At 39.9% G+C, this 16,771-nt stretch overlaps 1 protein-coding gene across 4 annotated transcripts in view; it reads right to left on the bottom strand.

Moving 5' to 3' along the window:
- The window catches only part of macrod2 (mono-ADP ribosylhydrolase 2), a 1,153,479-nt gene that overhangs the window by 131,373 nt on the left and 1,005,335 nt on the right, over positions 1–16,771 (bottom strand). For all 4 annotated transcript variants that reach the window (XM_062058480.1, XM_062058481.1, XM_062058479.1 and 1 more), the window contains one exon: positions 1,912–1,950. In XM_062058480.1, coding sequence (XP_061914464.1) covers positions 1,912–1,950 — 39 coding nt within the window. The remainder of the gene's footprint in view (positions 1–1,911; positions 1,951–16,771) is intronic.

Below are 16,771 nucleotides of genomic sequence, written 5' to 3' on the forward strand. Positions count from 1 at the left end.
TGCGCGTCCACATCATCGATGGTGTCAAAAAACAAGTGAAGCACACCGAAGAAGAATAATTCGAGGGATTTGTAGATGAGTAATAACTTCAGAAAGTAAGCTTTAAATGTTTATTTTGTGTGTTGTGTGACACTAACGTATGAGCAACGTTGAGTTATTGATGTTGCTATTGCTCTGCACTATTTTGAGTGTTACTATTTTTGTGATTGCACATTTGCACATTACATTTTGGGAGTGAACAGAGTTGTTAGAACGCTGGTTTGTAATATATTATTAAAGTTTGACTGACCTATCTGACTGTTTTGTTGACATTCCCTTTAGCGTAGCGTAGGTGCGGCTAATAGCACGGGGCGGCTAATAGGTAAACAAAGTTTTGAAATATGCCGTTCATTAAACGTGCGGCTAATAACACGGGGCACCTTATGGTGCGGAAAATACGGTAATTTAAAATCCCTTACTTTTATCCACTTTGTATATAATTTAGTTTTGCATGTCTCATGACACATTATCTGTATGTGATATTGGCTGCATTTCAGATAGTTGTTTGTGTGTCATGTTGTTCCAGACTACAGCAAACATTACCTAGCTTGCCAAAGATTGTAATACATCTATTAAAAGAAGACAGCCTGCCGTGTCCTTTAACTTGGACACACATATATATACCTTTGGCCATTAAAAGCCAGTCATTTCCAGGAGTTATCTGACCTTTTAAGTAGCCTCTGATTTACTAATGATTTCTAATGTTGTAAAAATGTGTAGAATAAATATTAAATGGTAAATGGGTTATACTTGTATAGCGCTTTTCTACCTCCAAGGTACTCAAAGCGCTTTGACACTATTTCCACATTCACCCATTCACACACACATTCATACACTGACGGCGAGAGCTGCCATGCAAGGCCCTAACCACGACCCATCAGGAGCAAGGGTAAAGTGTCTTGTTCAAGGACACAACGGGCGTTACTAAGTTGGTAGAAGGTGGGGATTGAACCAGGAACCCTCAGGTTGCTTGCACGGCCACTCTCCCAACCTCGCCACACCGTCCCCACGAAGATTCTTCAGCCTGTGACACATAGTCTTTTTGATAGTAGGCTATTATAGCTAATTTAGACACTTATGTCATGTGTTGCCTTCATTATAAGACATATATACGGCCTTTAATTTTTTGCGGCTCCAGACAGATTTAATTTTTGTATTTTTGGTCCAATATGGCTCTTTCAACGTTTCCCAACCCTTGGTCTAATACATCCCACCTGTGTTTAGCGGCTGTAAATAGCTATTTTAGGAAAACAACAGGCACGGCTAGTTACTCTCTGTTCTGATGGGGGTTTTTTACACAAAAATACCCTTGCAATGTAAAAACAAATATCCAGCTTAACTGTGTTTTTATTATCCTCATTTATGCAAACAGTCCATGCAGCTTAATGCTGGTGCCAGTCTTTATTCAGGACATCCGTGCATGGATAAATGTCAATAGTTAAACATGATAAGCAGTATCTGGGTGCTCCAGGCCACTTGCCAAGATGGATCTGTGATAAAAGCACAACGTGCTGATGGTTGTGTCTGTTCCCAAGCCTAGCACACGCTGCAGGGAAGATGTTTCTTTTTCCACTCACTTTAGGTGGTCCGAAGGCACGGTGCCAGTGAGCCGCATAAAGAGAATGGTGCTGGGAATTAGCTTGTAATGCAGTGTACCTGGCATGCAGTATTTTTAACAGCTAAGCGTTAAGAGCGTTATTCATCTTGTCACCCAATGAATAAACATTCAATTTCCGCTGTATAAAAGAAAAAAGAAAAAAAAACTCACAAATCACTGTCATGAGTTAAAGCTATGCCACTCACTCAGGTTGTGTGTGCAGGAATTGAAGGTGTTAAGGTGAAAAGGCAACCATGAAATATTCTGTCACTCACCTCTCTTCAGCTGCTCCTCTGCCACCTCCATGTCATTGTCTGGGAAAGGTGGGGAATAACAGGCTGTCAAAGCATGTTGTTAATACAGCAAGTCATTACAACGTGTCCCTGACCATCATATTTAATGAAAAAACTACGATATACTGTATATCCCTTTAATATTTGCTCACATAAGAAATCAATTCATTGACGTCCTTCTAGTGATGTCCCGATACCAATATGTTGGTACCGGTACCGGTACCAAAATAATTTTGATACTTTTATAAATAGTGAAGTGAATTATATTTATAGAGCACTTTTCTCGAGTGACTCAAAGGGCTTTTACATAGTGAAACCCAATATCTAAGTTACATTTAAACCAGTGTGGGTGGCACTGGGAGCAGGTGGGTAAAGTGTCTTGCCCAAGGACACAATGGCAGTGACTAGGATGGCGGAAGCGGGGATTGAACCCTCAACCCTCAAGTTGCTGGCACGGCCACTCTACCAACCAAGCTATACCGCCCCATAAAGGGGACCACAAAAATGACATGATTGTCTTTATTATAACAAAACATCTTATGGTACAATAAACATATGTTTCTTATTGCAAGTTTGTCCTTAAATAAAATAGTGAACATACAAGACAACTTGTCTTTTTGTAGTAAGTAAACAAACAAAGGCTCCTAATTAGTCTGCTGATGTATGCGGTAACAAATTGTGTCATTTTCCATTCTATTATTTTGTCAAAATTATTAAGGACAAGTGATAGAACATGAATTATGTATCTACTTGTTGTTTTCTTGTTAATATCTGCTTATTTTTCTGTTTTAACATGTTCTATCTACACATCTGTTAAAATGTAATAATTACTTATTCTTCTGTTGTTTGATACTTTACATTCATTTTGGATGAGACCACAAATTTGGGTATCATTCCGATACCAAGTCATTACAGGATCATACATTGGTCATATTCAAAGTCCTCATGTGTCCAGGGCATACTTGCCAACCCTCCCGGTTTTACCGGGAGACTCCCGGAATTCAGCGCCTCTCCCAAAATGTTCTCCCGATAAACTCCCGGAATTCAGCCGGAGCTGGAGGCCACGCCCCCTCCAGCTCAATGCGGACCTGAGTGGGGACAGCGGCGACAGTCTGTTTTCACGTCTGCTTTCCCACAATATAAACAGCGTGCCTGCCCAATCATGTTATAACTGTAGAATGATCGAGGGCGAGTTCTTGGTTTCTTATGTGGGTTTATTGTTAGGCAGTTTCATTAACGTCCTCCCAGCGCGGTAACAACACACAACAACAGCAGTCACGTTTTCGTCTACCGTAAAGCAGTTCATCTGCCGTAAACAGCAATGTTGTGACACTCTTAAACAGGACAATACTGCCATCTACTGGACACTGAAATTGAAGTATTTATTTTATTTACACTACCGTTCAAAAGTTTGGGGTCACCCAAACAATTTTGTGGAATAGCCTTCATTTCTAAGAACAAGAATAGACTGTCGAGTTTCAGATGAAAGTTCTCTTTTTCTGGCCATTTTGAGCGTTTAATTGACCCCACAAATGTGATGCTCCAGAAACTCAATCTGCTCAAAGGAAGGTCAGTTTTGTAGCTTCTGTAACGAGCTAAACTCTTTTCAGATGTGTGAACATGATTGCACAAGGGTTTTCTAATAATCAATTAGCCTTCTGAGCCGATGAGCAAACACATTGTACCATTAGAACACTGGAGTGATAGTTGCTGGAAATGGGCCTCTATACACCTATGTAGATATTGCACCAAAAACCAGACATTTGCAGCTAGAATAGTCATTTACCACATTAGCAATGTATAGAGTGTATTTCTTTAAAGTTAAGACTAGTTTAAAGTTATCTTCATTGAAAAGTACAGTGCTTTTCCTTCAAAAATAACGACATTTCAATGTGACCCCAAACTTTTGAACGGTAGTGTACATTTTGACGCCGGTGAGCTACGGTGTGTAGTGAAGCATGGCGGACCAATACTTTTCAGAGGCGGTATAGTACCGTATATGATTCATTAGTATTGCGGTACTATTCTAAAACCGGTATAGCGTACAACCCTACGTCCTTCACTATCATACATATGTCCAAGACTTTGTTTAATGCCTGACCCCCTCCTCCCTCTCACACCTGCCAAGACATTTCCCAACAGCCTCACTCAGCTGCACCACCAGACGTTATTCCATCAAAATGACTCCCCATGTGTGTGTGAGAGAGAGAGACATCTAGCAGACATCCTTTTTCAATTAAATCTAGAGCAGTTGGCTCAGCATACATTACACAAAAACCTCCCATTTCCTCCAAATACAAGGAATGTAAGCCGGGTTGGACAACTGGGTTTTAAAAATCCCTTTGATTTTCCTCTGAGCCTGACGGAGTGAACCAGAGGTGTTTCTGCTTGGACGACTTTCGCTGCAAAGAGGGAGATGAGAGGACTGCCTTGGATGTTGCTTGAAGAGGCAGATAGAGAGAAGCTGCATGTGCCTGGCTCCTATTATGCAAACAGATTTGACTGTAATGCAGCTGTAGACGCTCTGAGTCACGTCTTTAAAACAACACACTCAGTATTAGTACACGTGAAGGCATATGCACACTAAGGCTGCAAGTGTATGTCTGCGCCATGATTGCATCTTAGCGAGCAAGCAAAAAGCAAGCGTCCGATGTGATGAAAGGCTTTTTTCATCTGCTCTGAGCGCATCAGAGCTCCCAGTGGAGTCAGTGACAGCCTTTTTCCTATTGTAACACTGAAAAAAAAAAAAAAAAAAGGCATTCATCTAAGCCTGCTTTGGGAAACATGGGGAGTCTCAGCTACTGTCACATGTTATCACATTATTACCACTCATCAATACTGCTTCTCTGTTCCCTTCGTCCCGATAATGCGTCTGTTAGTCATTCCTTCCCTTCCTACTTTTAATCCATCATGCTTTTATTTTCAACTTTTCATTTAATGGCATAACAAAAAAAGGAATTAATGGAATAAAGCATATCAACTAAACGTCACTATAGCAGGGGTGTCAAACAGACACAGGACCGCAAAATGAGTTTACCAAGTATAAAAATGAGCTGCAATTTTTGGTAACACTTTAGTATAGGGAACATACGAACCATTAATTAGTTGCTTATTAACATACAAATTAGTAACATATTGGCTGTTAATTTGTCATTATTAAGTACTTATTAATGCCTTATTCTGCATGGCCTTATTATACAACCAGTAAGCCATTAACTAAGAGTCTTCCCTAACCCCAACCCCAACCCTAATCCTAACCCTAACCCTGACCCTGACCCTAACCCTGACCCCAACCCTGAAACTGCTGTTCTAAATGTGTCCACTGGATGTCACAATAGCAATGCAAGTGAAACCCACGTCACGTATGACACTGTTTAAAGATGATGTGTCAGCTGACTTCAAGCGCCCTCTGGATTGGCTGCCGCTACTCCAATCAGCGCAGGTGCAATCATTTAGCTGCTCCTGTTGTGGCTGGCGGTAGACTAATGCTGTCGCGACACACAATACCTTATTTAATTGTAAATTATCCACTCAACAGACGAAATAACGAAACGGTAAGATGCAAAGACTTAAGTCAACATGACCATCATCTTTGTAGTTAGACTTCCGTTGGATGTGCACACTGAACTCCATTGTAAAAATGTGTGTTTCTACATTTGTTGTTTTTTCTACTTTATTGTATGCTTAAATCTACCAGGTCCACATGGGTTAAGTTTGTAGTTATGTTACCTTGATTGTGGCTATGGTGTCATTTTGATAGTTGTTTTGTTTATATTATAGTTGTAATATTTGAATGATGATAAATGAATGTGTTGTGGACAGTTGTGGATTCCACCAATGCGGCGGTTGGAGGAAACACAGTTGCTTTTTCAAATACGTTTTAAATAGTGAACTGCCAAAATGAGAATGCTGAAAAGGAAGTGCTTAAGGTTTAATGGCTTTGTGAATACTAAGACAAAGTCTAAGTTTATTATTTTCTTCATGGTGTTTTTGAAACTGCACCATTTTTTTCCTCAGAATAATTTTCAACTAACTTGAAGTGTTTTGCCAAAATGATTATTTGTAATATGTACATTTATTTTTGGCCAAAGTAAAACAAAAACAAATCATTTTGAAGTTGTCTTCATTTTTTAATTATTATGCCATTATTTGATTATTCCGGCCCACGTGGGAATAGTTTTTTCCTCCATGATGCCCCTGAGCTAAAATTAGTTTGACACCCCTACACTATAGTATACTTACAGGTTCTCTTAAAGCAAGGTAAATTAAAGATTGTTGGAATAGGCAGACACATAGGACCAACATTTGTGGTGCGACCCTTGTCTTGTGTTTAAAATGCTTTGGAAGGCATGTCATATAGCATACATTTAAATATAAATATCCTCATAGACAAAAAGTCAGTGACGTCTTAGCAGTCCCTTGATAATTTTCCTTGATGGAAGCCACATTTTTTAAATTAATCTTGATCAAATCTTAGATGAATATGCTTGTCAGGACCATGAAAGGTGTGTACCAAAGTTTGCGCTCATTCGGTTAAACACCCTAAAAGATGGATCTCAAACTCGCGGCCCATTTGTGACCAGCACGCCTATATTTTGTAACCCTCTACTTAAAGGCCTACTGAAACCCACTACTACTGACCACGCAGTCTGATAGTTTATATATCAATGATGAAATCTTAACATTGCAACACATGCCAATACGGCCGGGTTAGCTTACTAAAGTGCAATTTTAAATTCTGCGCGAAATATCCTGCTGAAAACGTCTCGGTATGATGACGCCTGCGCGTGACGTCACGGATTGTAGAGGACATTTTGGGACAGCATTGTGGCCAGCTATTAAGTCGTCTGTTTTCATCGCAAAATTCCACAGTATTCTGGACATCTGCGTTGATTTAATCTTTTGCAATTTGTTCAATGAACAATGGAGACAGCAAAGAAAAAAGCTGTAGGTGGGAAGCGGTGTATTTCGGCCGGCTGCAGCAACACAAACACAGCCGATGTTTCATTGTTTACATTCCCGAAAGATGACAGTCAAGCTTTACCATTGGCCTGTGGAGAACCGGGACAACAGAGACTCTTACCAGGAGGACTTTGAGTTGGATACGCAGTCGCGGTACCGTGAGTACGCAGCTGCGGCTTCCAAACATTTGACCGCTTGCCCGTACGTGCGTGCCGCTCTGTGCATGTCACGTACGTAACTTTGGGGACTTTGGGGAAATATATGTGCTGTATGAACTTTGGGGAGGTGAACGGTACTTTGGGCTGTGGGATTGAGTGTGTTGTGCGGGTGTTTGATTTGTATTGGCGGGTTATATGGACGGGAGGGGGGAGGTGTTTGTTATGCGGGATTAATTTGTGGCATATTAAATATAAGCCTGGTTGTGTTGTGGCTAATAGAGTATATATATATGTCTTGTGTTTATTTACTGTTTTAGTCATTCCCAGCTAAATATCAGGTCCCACCCGCCTCTCACAGCATCTTCCCTATCTGAATCGCTCCCACTGCCCTTTAGTCCTTCACTCTCACTTTCCTCATCCACAAATCTTTCATCCTCGCTCAAATTAATGGGAAAATCGCCGCTTTCTCGGTCCGAATCGCTCTCGCTGCTGGTGGCCATGATTTTAAACAATGTGCAGATGTGAGGAGCTCCACAACCGGTGACGTCACGCGCATATCGTCTGCTACTTCCGGTACAGGCAAGGCTTTTTTATTAGCGATATCGTCGATGTTCTTTCTCTACTAAATCCTTTCAGCAAAAATATGGCAATATCGCAAAATGATCAAGTATGACACATAGAATGGACCTGCTATCCCCGTTTAAATAATACAATTGCATTTCAGTAGGCCTTTAACTTCATAGTTTAGTGAAACTGTTGTCATGATCTCTGTGACAGTTGTGGACTTGTTTTTTTCCTTTGTGTGTTTAAGTTCCTGTCCAGTACTTTTAATTTGTTGTTTCACTTCCCCTGTCTGCCACTGAGAGCAGGGTTCCCACACTTGTTCCTGATTGGCAACCGGCACAAACCTGTTCCTGGTTGCCAATCAGGCTTCTTTAAATGCCATTTATTGTTCTGTTTTGTGCACTTCCTAACTGTACACCCTCTCATAGCGTTCCTCTGTTTAGTGTTTTTTACAAAATTAATTCGCATTTGCCCTTTTTGAAAAAAATATTATTTTGCTTACATTACACCTGCCGTTATCTACATCCATAGGGTCACGCTGCAAGCACCGCTCTCCAATCATTATAACTGAAGCCTGCGCACCTTGGATGGCAAATTGCTAAATATATTATAGCAATCTTTAATGCCACTAGAAAAAACAGTAAATACAATAATGGTGCAGACACAAAAATTACAGAACAACAAAAATATATTGGACAACACAAAGAGCAACTTCCTGTAAGCAAGCGGATATGTTCTGACCATCTCCAGGGTACTCAATGACGTCAAAATATATATGTTTTTACATTCAAATGTCATTTTTAGTGACTTACCAGGGAAATTCTTATAGATTTATATTCAAATATGATTTTCACTGTTAGTATTCCTCAGCCATAACTGAGATGTGGCGCCCAATGCAAATTAGTTAGACATCCCTGCTAAAGAAAACGTGGGTGTTTGGTAGAGCCCATTGAGCTTCGCTAGAAATTTCAAGTCAATCCGACTTGTGTTCAAACTTTCATATGAAAGTTGCAGCATTTGGTTAATTTGTCAGAGAACTAATAGCACAGTACAGGCAACACAGTTGGTGAGGCCAGAACTGTGTAACTAAAAAAAGGCATAGACCAAAAACAAACTGGATGTTGGTTTTCAGGAAGATGTTGTCATATTATAGGCATAGGAAAAGCCTACAATTATATTAATCCAGTGTTTCTCAATTAGAGTGTCAGGACCCCTTGGGGGGGTTGCGGCCAAGTGTCGGGGAAACAGGGGAGATGTCATTATTTGTGTCTACACTCTAGTAATAATGTTAGAACCGTACACAAGCCTGCAGCTGGGTGGCAGCAGTGCTCAATCTAATCAATATCAACATACCCAGTAGATGTAGTCAGTACACAGGAACACTTATTTACAGAACTTACAGAGGCAACAAGATGGCTACGTTTGTAACAGGGAATGAAGAAAACAAAAGAATAGTCGTCAAATAAATAAATAAAAAACATTTTCTTTAACATAAAATAAATTAAAAAGTAAAAAAAAAACAGTTACATAGAAACTAGTAATTAATGGAAATGAGTAAAATTAACTGTTAAAGGTTAGTGCTATTAGTGGACCAGCAGCACACACAATCATGTGTGCTTCACAGACTGTATCCCTTGCAGACTGCATTGATATATATTGTAGGAAACAGAATATTAATAACAGAAGGAAACAACCCTTTTGTGTGAATGAGTGTGAATGAGTGTAAATGGGGAAGGGAGGGTTTTTGGATTGGTGCACTAACTGTAAGTGTATCTTGGGTTTTTTATGTTGATTTAATAAAAATAAAAAATAAAATAAAGAATCCAACACAGTGTACAGATAAATAAATATTAAAGGCCTAGTGAAACCCACTACTACCGACCACGCAGTCTGATAGTTTATATATCAATGATGAAATCTTAACATTGCAACACATGCCAATACGGCCAGGTTAACTTATAAAGTGCAATTTTAAATTTCCCCCTAAACTTCCGGTTTAAAAACGCCTTTGGATGATGACGTATGCGCGTGACGTAGCCAGTGAAACAGAAGTATCCGTCCCCCATTGAAGCCAATACAAAATAGCTCTGTTTTCATCTCATTATTCCACAGTATTCTGGACATCTGTGTTAGTGAATTTGTTGCAATTTGTTCATTGCATTATGGAGAAAGAAGCTGAGCAAGCAAAGAAGAAAGTTGTCAGTGCGAAGCAGAGTATTTTGCGAGGGAAGTCAGCAACACAACACAGCCGGTGTTTCATTGTTTACATTCCCGAAAGATGCAGTCAAGATCGAAGAACTCGGACAACAGAGACTCTTACCAGGAGGACTTTGACTTCGATACACAGACGCCTGTAGAGAACTGGGACAACACAGACTCTTACCAGGATTACTTTGATTTGGATACACAGACGCAGACGCGTTTACCGTGAGTACGCAGCTGCGCTACGAAACATTTGATCGCTTGCCCGTACATGCATGTCACGTACGTAACTTTGGGTAAATATATATAAGCTTTATGAACCTTGGGTTAGGTGAACGGTCCTTTGGGCTGAGTGATTGTGTGTGTTGTGCAGGTGTTTGAATTGTATTGGCGGGTTATATGGACGGGAGCTAGGAGCTAGGAGCTAGGAGCTAGCATAACAAACACCTAGGTGTTTGTTATGCGGGATTAATTTGTGGCATATTAAATATAAGCCTGGTTGTGTTGTGGCTAATAGAGTATATATATGTCTTGTGTATATTTACTGTTGTAGTCATTCCCAGCTGAATATCAGGTACCGTGAGTATGCAGCAGCGCTTCCAAACATTCGATCGCTTGCCCGTACGTGCGTGTCACGTACGTAACTTTGGGTAAATATATAAGCTTTATGAACCTTGGGTTAGGTGAACGGTCCTTTGGGCTGAGTGATTGTGTGTGTTGTGCAGTTGTTTGAATTGTATTGGCGGGTTATATGGACGGGAGCTAGGAGCTAGGAGCTAGCATAACAAACACCTAGGTGTTTGTTATGCGGGATTAATTTGTGGCATATTAAATATAAGCCTGGTTGTGTTGTGGCTAATAGAGTATATATATGTCTTGTGTTTATTTAGTGTCGTAGTCATTCCCAGCTGAATATCAGGTCCCACCCGCCTCTCACAGCATCTTCCCTATCTGAATCGCTTCCACTCCCCACTAGTCCTTCACTTGCACTTTCCTCATCCACAAATCTTTCATCCTCGCTCAAATTAATGGGGAAATTGTCGCTTTCTCGGTCCGAATCGCTCTCACTTCTGGCCGCCATCAGTGTAAACAATAGGGAACTTTGCGGAAATGTTCAATTGACTACGTCACGCTACTTCCGGTAGGGGCAAGGCTTTTTTTTGTCAGATACCAAAAGTTGCGATCTTTATCGTCGTTGTTCTCTACTAAATCCTTTCAGCAAAAATATGTCAATATCGCGAAATGATCAAGTATGACACATAGAATAGATCTGCTATCCCCGTTTAAATAAAAACATTTCATTTCAGTAGGCCTTTAAGTTCTCAATAGCAATTCAATTTGGAGGGGCGGGGCGTGCGGGAAAACATTCTGTGTTATGACAGAAAATAATTTCTAAAAGTATGTTAGGACAAAAGGGATGATGCAGTTACATGCTAAAATGTCATTATTTAAGTAGCAAAATAAAATAGTTAATTCTGACAGCAAGCTAGTTACGGTATGTCTTTTCACCTGCTCGTCATGCATGTGATATATGCTTGAACGTGTTCACAGATGTGCTCAAAGTGTGTCCTCATATCTGCCAAAGCTGACTGAAAGGGTGTTAGCCTATAGCCAGCCAGTGGGCTTCCCGGCGATCACATCACTAACACATTGTGGTCTTCTCATTTCCATGCCTTCAGGGAAAGCCATGTGAAGCCAACACAGACTTCATTTTCACTCCTCACAGGTTTGCCGCGGTCCTCATATCCTCTGTGAACATATTACGTGTGTGTAATACAAGTGTGTGTGTGTGCGGTGCAGCTATACTGCCTCCCAAGCAGTCGGGGTTATAGAAGAGGGGGCTTGTGTTGCAGACATGGGGCTGTGGGTGCATGGGACGGGGAGAATAGAGTGTATCAAACAAATGTCAATCGCTTAGTCAGTGAAACACTGGAGAGAACACAATTAAGTTAAATTACAAATGTTTGTCATCAGTCCTTTAAAAAACGCCACATCTACACTTTCATGGCAAATAATGCCAACAAACTTACAAACCCCGTTTCCATATGAGTTGGGAAATTGTGTTAGATGTAAACATAAACGGAATACAATGATTTGCAAATCCTTTTCAACCCATATTCAATTGAATGCACTACAAAGACAATATATTTGATGTTTAAACTCATAAACCTTTTTTTTTTTTTTGCAAATAATAATTAACTTAGAATTTCATGGCTGCAACACGTGCCAAAGTAGTTGGGAAAGCGCATGTTCACCACTGTGTTACATGGCCTTTCCTTTTAACAACACTCAGTAAACGTTTGGGAACTGAGGAGACACATTTTTTAAGCTTCTCAGGTGGAATTCTTTCCCATTCTTGCTTGATGTACAGCTTAAGTTGTTCAACAGTCCGGGGGTCTCCGTTGTGGTATTTTAGGCTTCATAATGCGCCACACATTTTCAATGGGAGACAGGTCTGGACTACAGGCAGGCCCGTCTAGTACCCGCACTCTTTTACTATGAAGCCAGGTTGATGTAACACGTGGCTTGGTATTGTCTTGCTGAAATAAGCAGGGGCGTCCATGGTAACGTTGCTTGGATGGCAACATATGTTGCTCCAAAACCTGTATGTACCTTTCAGCATTAATGGCGCCTTCACAGATGTGTAAGTTACCCATGTCTTGGGCACTAATACACCCCCATACCATCACAGATGCTGGCTTTTCAACTTTGCGCCTATAACAATCTGGATGGTTCTTTTCCTCTTTGGTCCGGAGGACACGACGTCCACAGTTTCCAAAAACAATTTGAAATGTGGACTCGTCAGACCACAGAACACTTTTCCACTTTGTATCAGTCCATCTTAGATGAGCTCAGGCCCAGGGAAGCCGACAGCCTTTCTCGGTGTTGTTGATAAACGGTTTTTGCCTTGCATAGGAGAGTTTTAACTTGCACTTACAGATGTAGCGACCAACTGTAGTTACTGACAGTCGGTTTCTGAAGTGTTCCTGAGCCCATGTGGTGATATCCTTTACACACTGATGTCACTTGTTGATGCAGGACAGCCTGAGGGATCGAAGGTCACGGGTTTAGCTGCTTACGTGCAGTGATTTCTCCAGATTCTCTGAACCCTTTGATGATATTACAGACTGTAGATTGTGAAATCCCTAAATTCCTTGCAATAGCTGGTTGAGAAAGGTTTTTCTTAAACTGCTCAACAATTTGCTCACGCATTTGTTGACAAAGTGGTGACCCTCGCCCCATACTTGTTTGTGAATGACTGATTATTTCATGGAATCTACTTTTATACCCAATCATGGCACCCACCTGTTCCCAATTTGCCTGTTCACCTGTGGGATATTCCAAATAAGTGTTTGATGAGCATTCCTCAACTTTATCAGTATTTATTGCCACCTTTCCCAACTTCTTTGTCACGTGTTGTTGGCTTTAAATTCTAAAGTTAATGATTATTTGCAAAAAAAAAAAATGTTTATCAGTTTGAACATCAAATATCTTGTCTTTGTAGCATATTCAACTGAATATGGGTTGAAAATGATTTGCAAATCATTGTATTCCGTTTATATTTACATCTAACACAATTTCCCAACTCATATGGAAATGGGGTTTGTAGAATTTGGCAAGTTAGTTTCAATGTCTTTTAATACAGTGGAACTCAATGCCTCTAGCATTTCATATCTGGCTTGGTGATGGCCATAAGCTGTGTGTTCCCCTTTAAGAACGGCGGTATGTGGGGTGAGTGACGTATGTAAGTGAGTGGGCAAGTTAGGAGAGGGAGCGCAAGCATGTTCAGGAGTGTTAATAGCATGGTGGATGTCCGCTTGGCTTTGTGGAAAACATAAATAAAGAGTTGTAACACATCGACGGCCTCGTCATTCTGACCAAAGAGTGGAACTGTAGGGACCCAAATTGGAGGGTGTTTCTTGGTGCCTGATGAGGCTGGATCTTTGAAAATCAGTGCACCTGGTCGTAAAGGTGTTCCTGTTTGTTAGCCAGTTAGCATGGCGTGTAAAACATCTTTCTATTGTCACAAGTGAGCCATTTGCTGAAAAGTGGCTCCTGAAGCCACTTGTCATTGAAGTTTCCCTTCTTGGGTTTATTGCTCGCTATGACGAAAACAATAACACGTGGGAGTCCTAACCTAATACCGGAAATGCAGTATTTGTGATCGATAGAACTTTCGGCGAATCAAAATTTAAGAAATTGTACCGGAAAGTTCATTACTTTGAAGTCGACCAATAATCAACAATTAATAATTTGACACGGCAAATATAAACAAAACAAAACACCGGCGGAAAGCGATAATCGGTAAAATAAAAAAAATTAAATCCGCGACTTCCGGTATTTCGCGTCCTTTCTGATTTCAATGTGTAAAAAGACACAAAAAGTGCGTTGTCGCCAACACTGATAAAAGAGATGAATAAATGAGGAAATGGAGGATGAGTGGACAAAATGGAATGGAAACAAGTACCGCGATGAGTAAGAATGAGTGAGGACCAGAGAAGAAGATGGGGAGCGTCCATGTGAAGTGACACATCAAAAGCTCAGTGATGTCAGAGGATCCAGGAATGTCTCAAGTGTACCTATGATGGATTGCAAATACAGTGAGGATGATTATATATTTTTAGCATACCTGCTGCGATTCTTTGTAGGACTAAATATCAAAAATGATTCCTGGGCGCGGCCACCGCTGCTGCTCACTGCTCCCCTCACCTCCCAGGGGGTGATCAAGGGTGATGGTCAAATGCGGAGAATAATTTCGCCACACCTAGTGTGTGTGTGACAATCATGGGTACTTTAACTTTAAATGTCTTCTAACAAGCGCACCAATGAGCATGACTTTGTAGCCCACCTGTGTACCAGCTCCAGCTACAGTCCTTAGAGTTTCCAATGACAGCCCAGATAGCCTCATAATCACACTGTTCACATTTCTTCAAAGAGCTACAACAGTTGGTGATAACATATTGTGAAAGACTGGTGTAAAAGTCGATAAAGGGGCAGAACTTAATTTCCCACTTGGACTATAATGGGAGTATTACCCTCTCCCGCAAGCAGTACTTTACCTCAGCAGTCAAAGGTCAAAAACTGCAAGAAATAACAGCATCATTGCATATGGCACATTGTAGCAACCCTCCATGTCTAAGAACCATCTTTTCTTCCCCATTTATTTTGAATAACCTGACCACTTGTGGCCCGCAGCTATTTTTTTTAGCGGCCTGAGGCACATTGCAAAAATACTATAACTAAAAAAACCCACAAGAAGTTGAATAAAATCACAAATAATTGTCCTGTAATGTTGAAATGTTGGCAATACATGCATGCTGTTTTTTTTATTTATCTGTCATTGCTCAAAAACTAATAATGAATCACGATCAATGTTGTTATGAATTATTGACCTATTCAGGGCTCCAATTACTTCCAAATATATTTTTGGTGAAATTATTGCATATGTTGTGTGCTTGCCATATCAAAACCAATGTTTTCTCAGACAAAAAGGGCATAAAGCATAATGAATACAAAAAAAAAAAAAAACATTTAAAAAAATGTATCTGAAGCTGATGTGGAGATTCAAGCATGGAAAGTAAAACAAATACATAACAATGATTCTCCCCTAGAGGGGGGGGGGTTACCCACATATGCGGTCCTCTCCAAGGTTTCTCATAGTCATTCACCGACGTCCCACTGGGGTGAGTTTTTCCTTGCCCGTATGTGGGCTCTGTACCGAGGATGTCGTTGTGGCTTGTACAGCCCTTTGAGACACTTGTGATTTAGGGCTATATAAATAAACATTGATTGATTGATTGATTGAACAATTATATATGACTTATTATGAGTGGGGACATTTTGGATTCCCCAAATCTTCTGTGGGATTTTTTTTTAAACCTGTCATTGCTCAGAAAATAATAATGAATCACGATCAATGTTGTTATGAATTATTGACCCATTCTGGGCTCCAATTACTTCACATTAAATATTCCACTTTGAATTGTTTTTTGGATGGGGGGAAACATTGCCTGTTTTGTGTTTTTGCCCAAAAATATGGGTTTTCTTTGACAGAAAGGGCATACAATATACTGGTACACTTTCAAAATACCTTTTTGGGGAAATTATTGCATATTTTGTGTGCTTGCCATATCAAAACCAATGTTTTCTTAGCCAAAAAGGGCATAAAGCATACAAAATAAAATAAACAACATAAAAAAAAAAATGTATCTGAAGCTGATGTGGAGATTCAAGCATTGAAAGTAAAACAAGTACATACAAATGATATATGACTTATTATGAGTGGGGACATTTTGGATTCCCAAAACCTTCTGTGGGATTTTTTTTTAAACCTGTTATTGCTCAGAAAACAATAATGGATCAAAATCCATGTTGTTATGAATGATTGACCTATTCAAGGCTCCCCTTACTTCACATCAAATAGTCCACTTTGAATTGCTTTTTGGATGGGGGGAAACATTGCCTGTTTAGTGTTTTTGCCAAAAAAAGCTGGGTTTTCTTTGACAAAAAAGGCATACAACATAATGGTACACTTTCAAAATAAATTTTTGGTAAAATTATTGCATATTTTGTGTGCTTGTCATATCAAAATCAATGTTTTCTTAGACAAAAAGAGCATAAAGCATACAAAATGTAATACAAAACATTTTTAAAAAAAACATATCTGAAGCTGATGTGGAGATTCAAGCATTGAAAGTAAAACAAATACAAATAAATGATATTTGACTTTTTATGAGTGGGGACATTTTGGATTCCCAAAACCTTCTGTGGGATTATTTTTTAAAATCTGTCATTGCTCAGAAAATAATAATGAATCACGGTCAATGTTGTTATGAATTATTGACCTATTCTGGGCTCCAATTACTTCACATCAAATATTCCACTTTGAATTGTTTTTTGGATGGGGGGAAACATTGCCTGTTTTGTGTTTTTGCCAAAAAAGCTGGGTTTTCTTT

This window comes from Entelurus aequoreus, linkage group LG09 (assembly GCF_033978785.1).
Source record: "Entelurus aequoreus isolate RoL-2023_Sb linkage group LG09, RoL_Eaeq_v1.1, whole genome shotgun sequence".
Lineage (NCBI taxonomy): Eukaryota > Metazoa > Chordata > Actinopteri > Syngnathiformes > Syngnathidae > Entelurus > Entelurus aequoreus.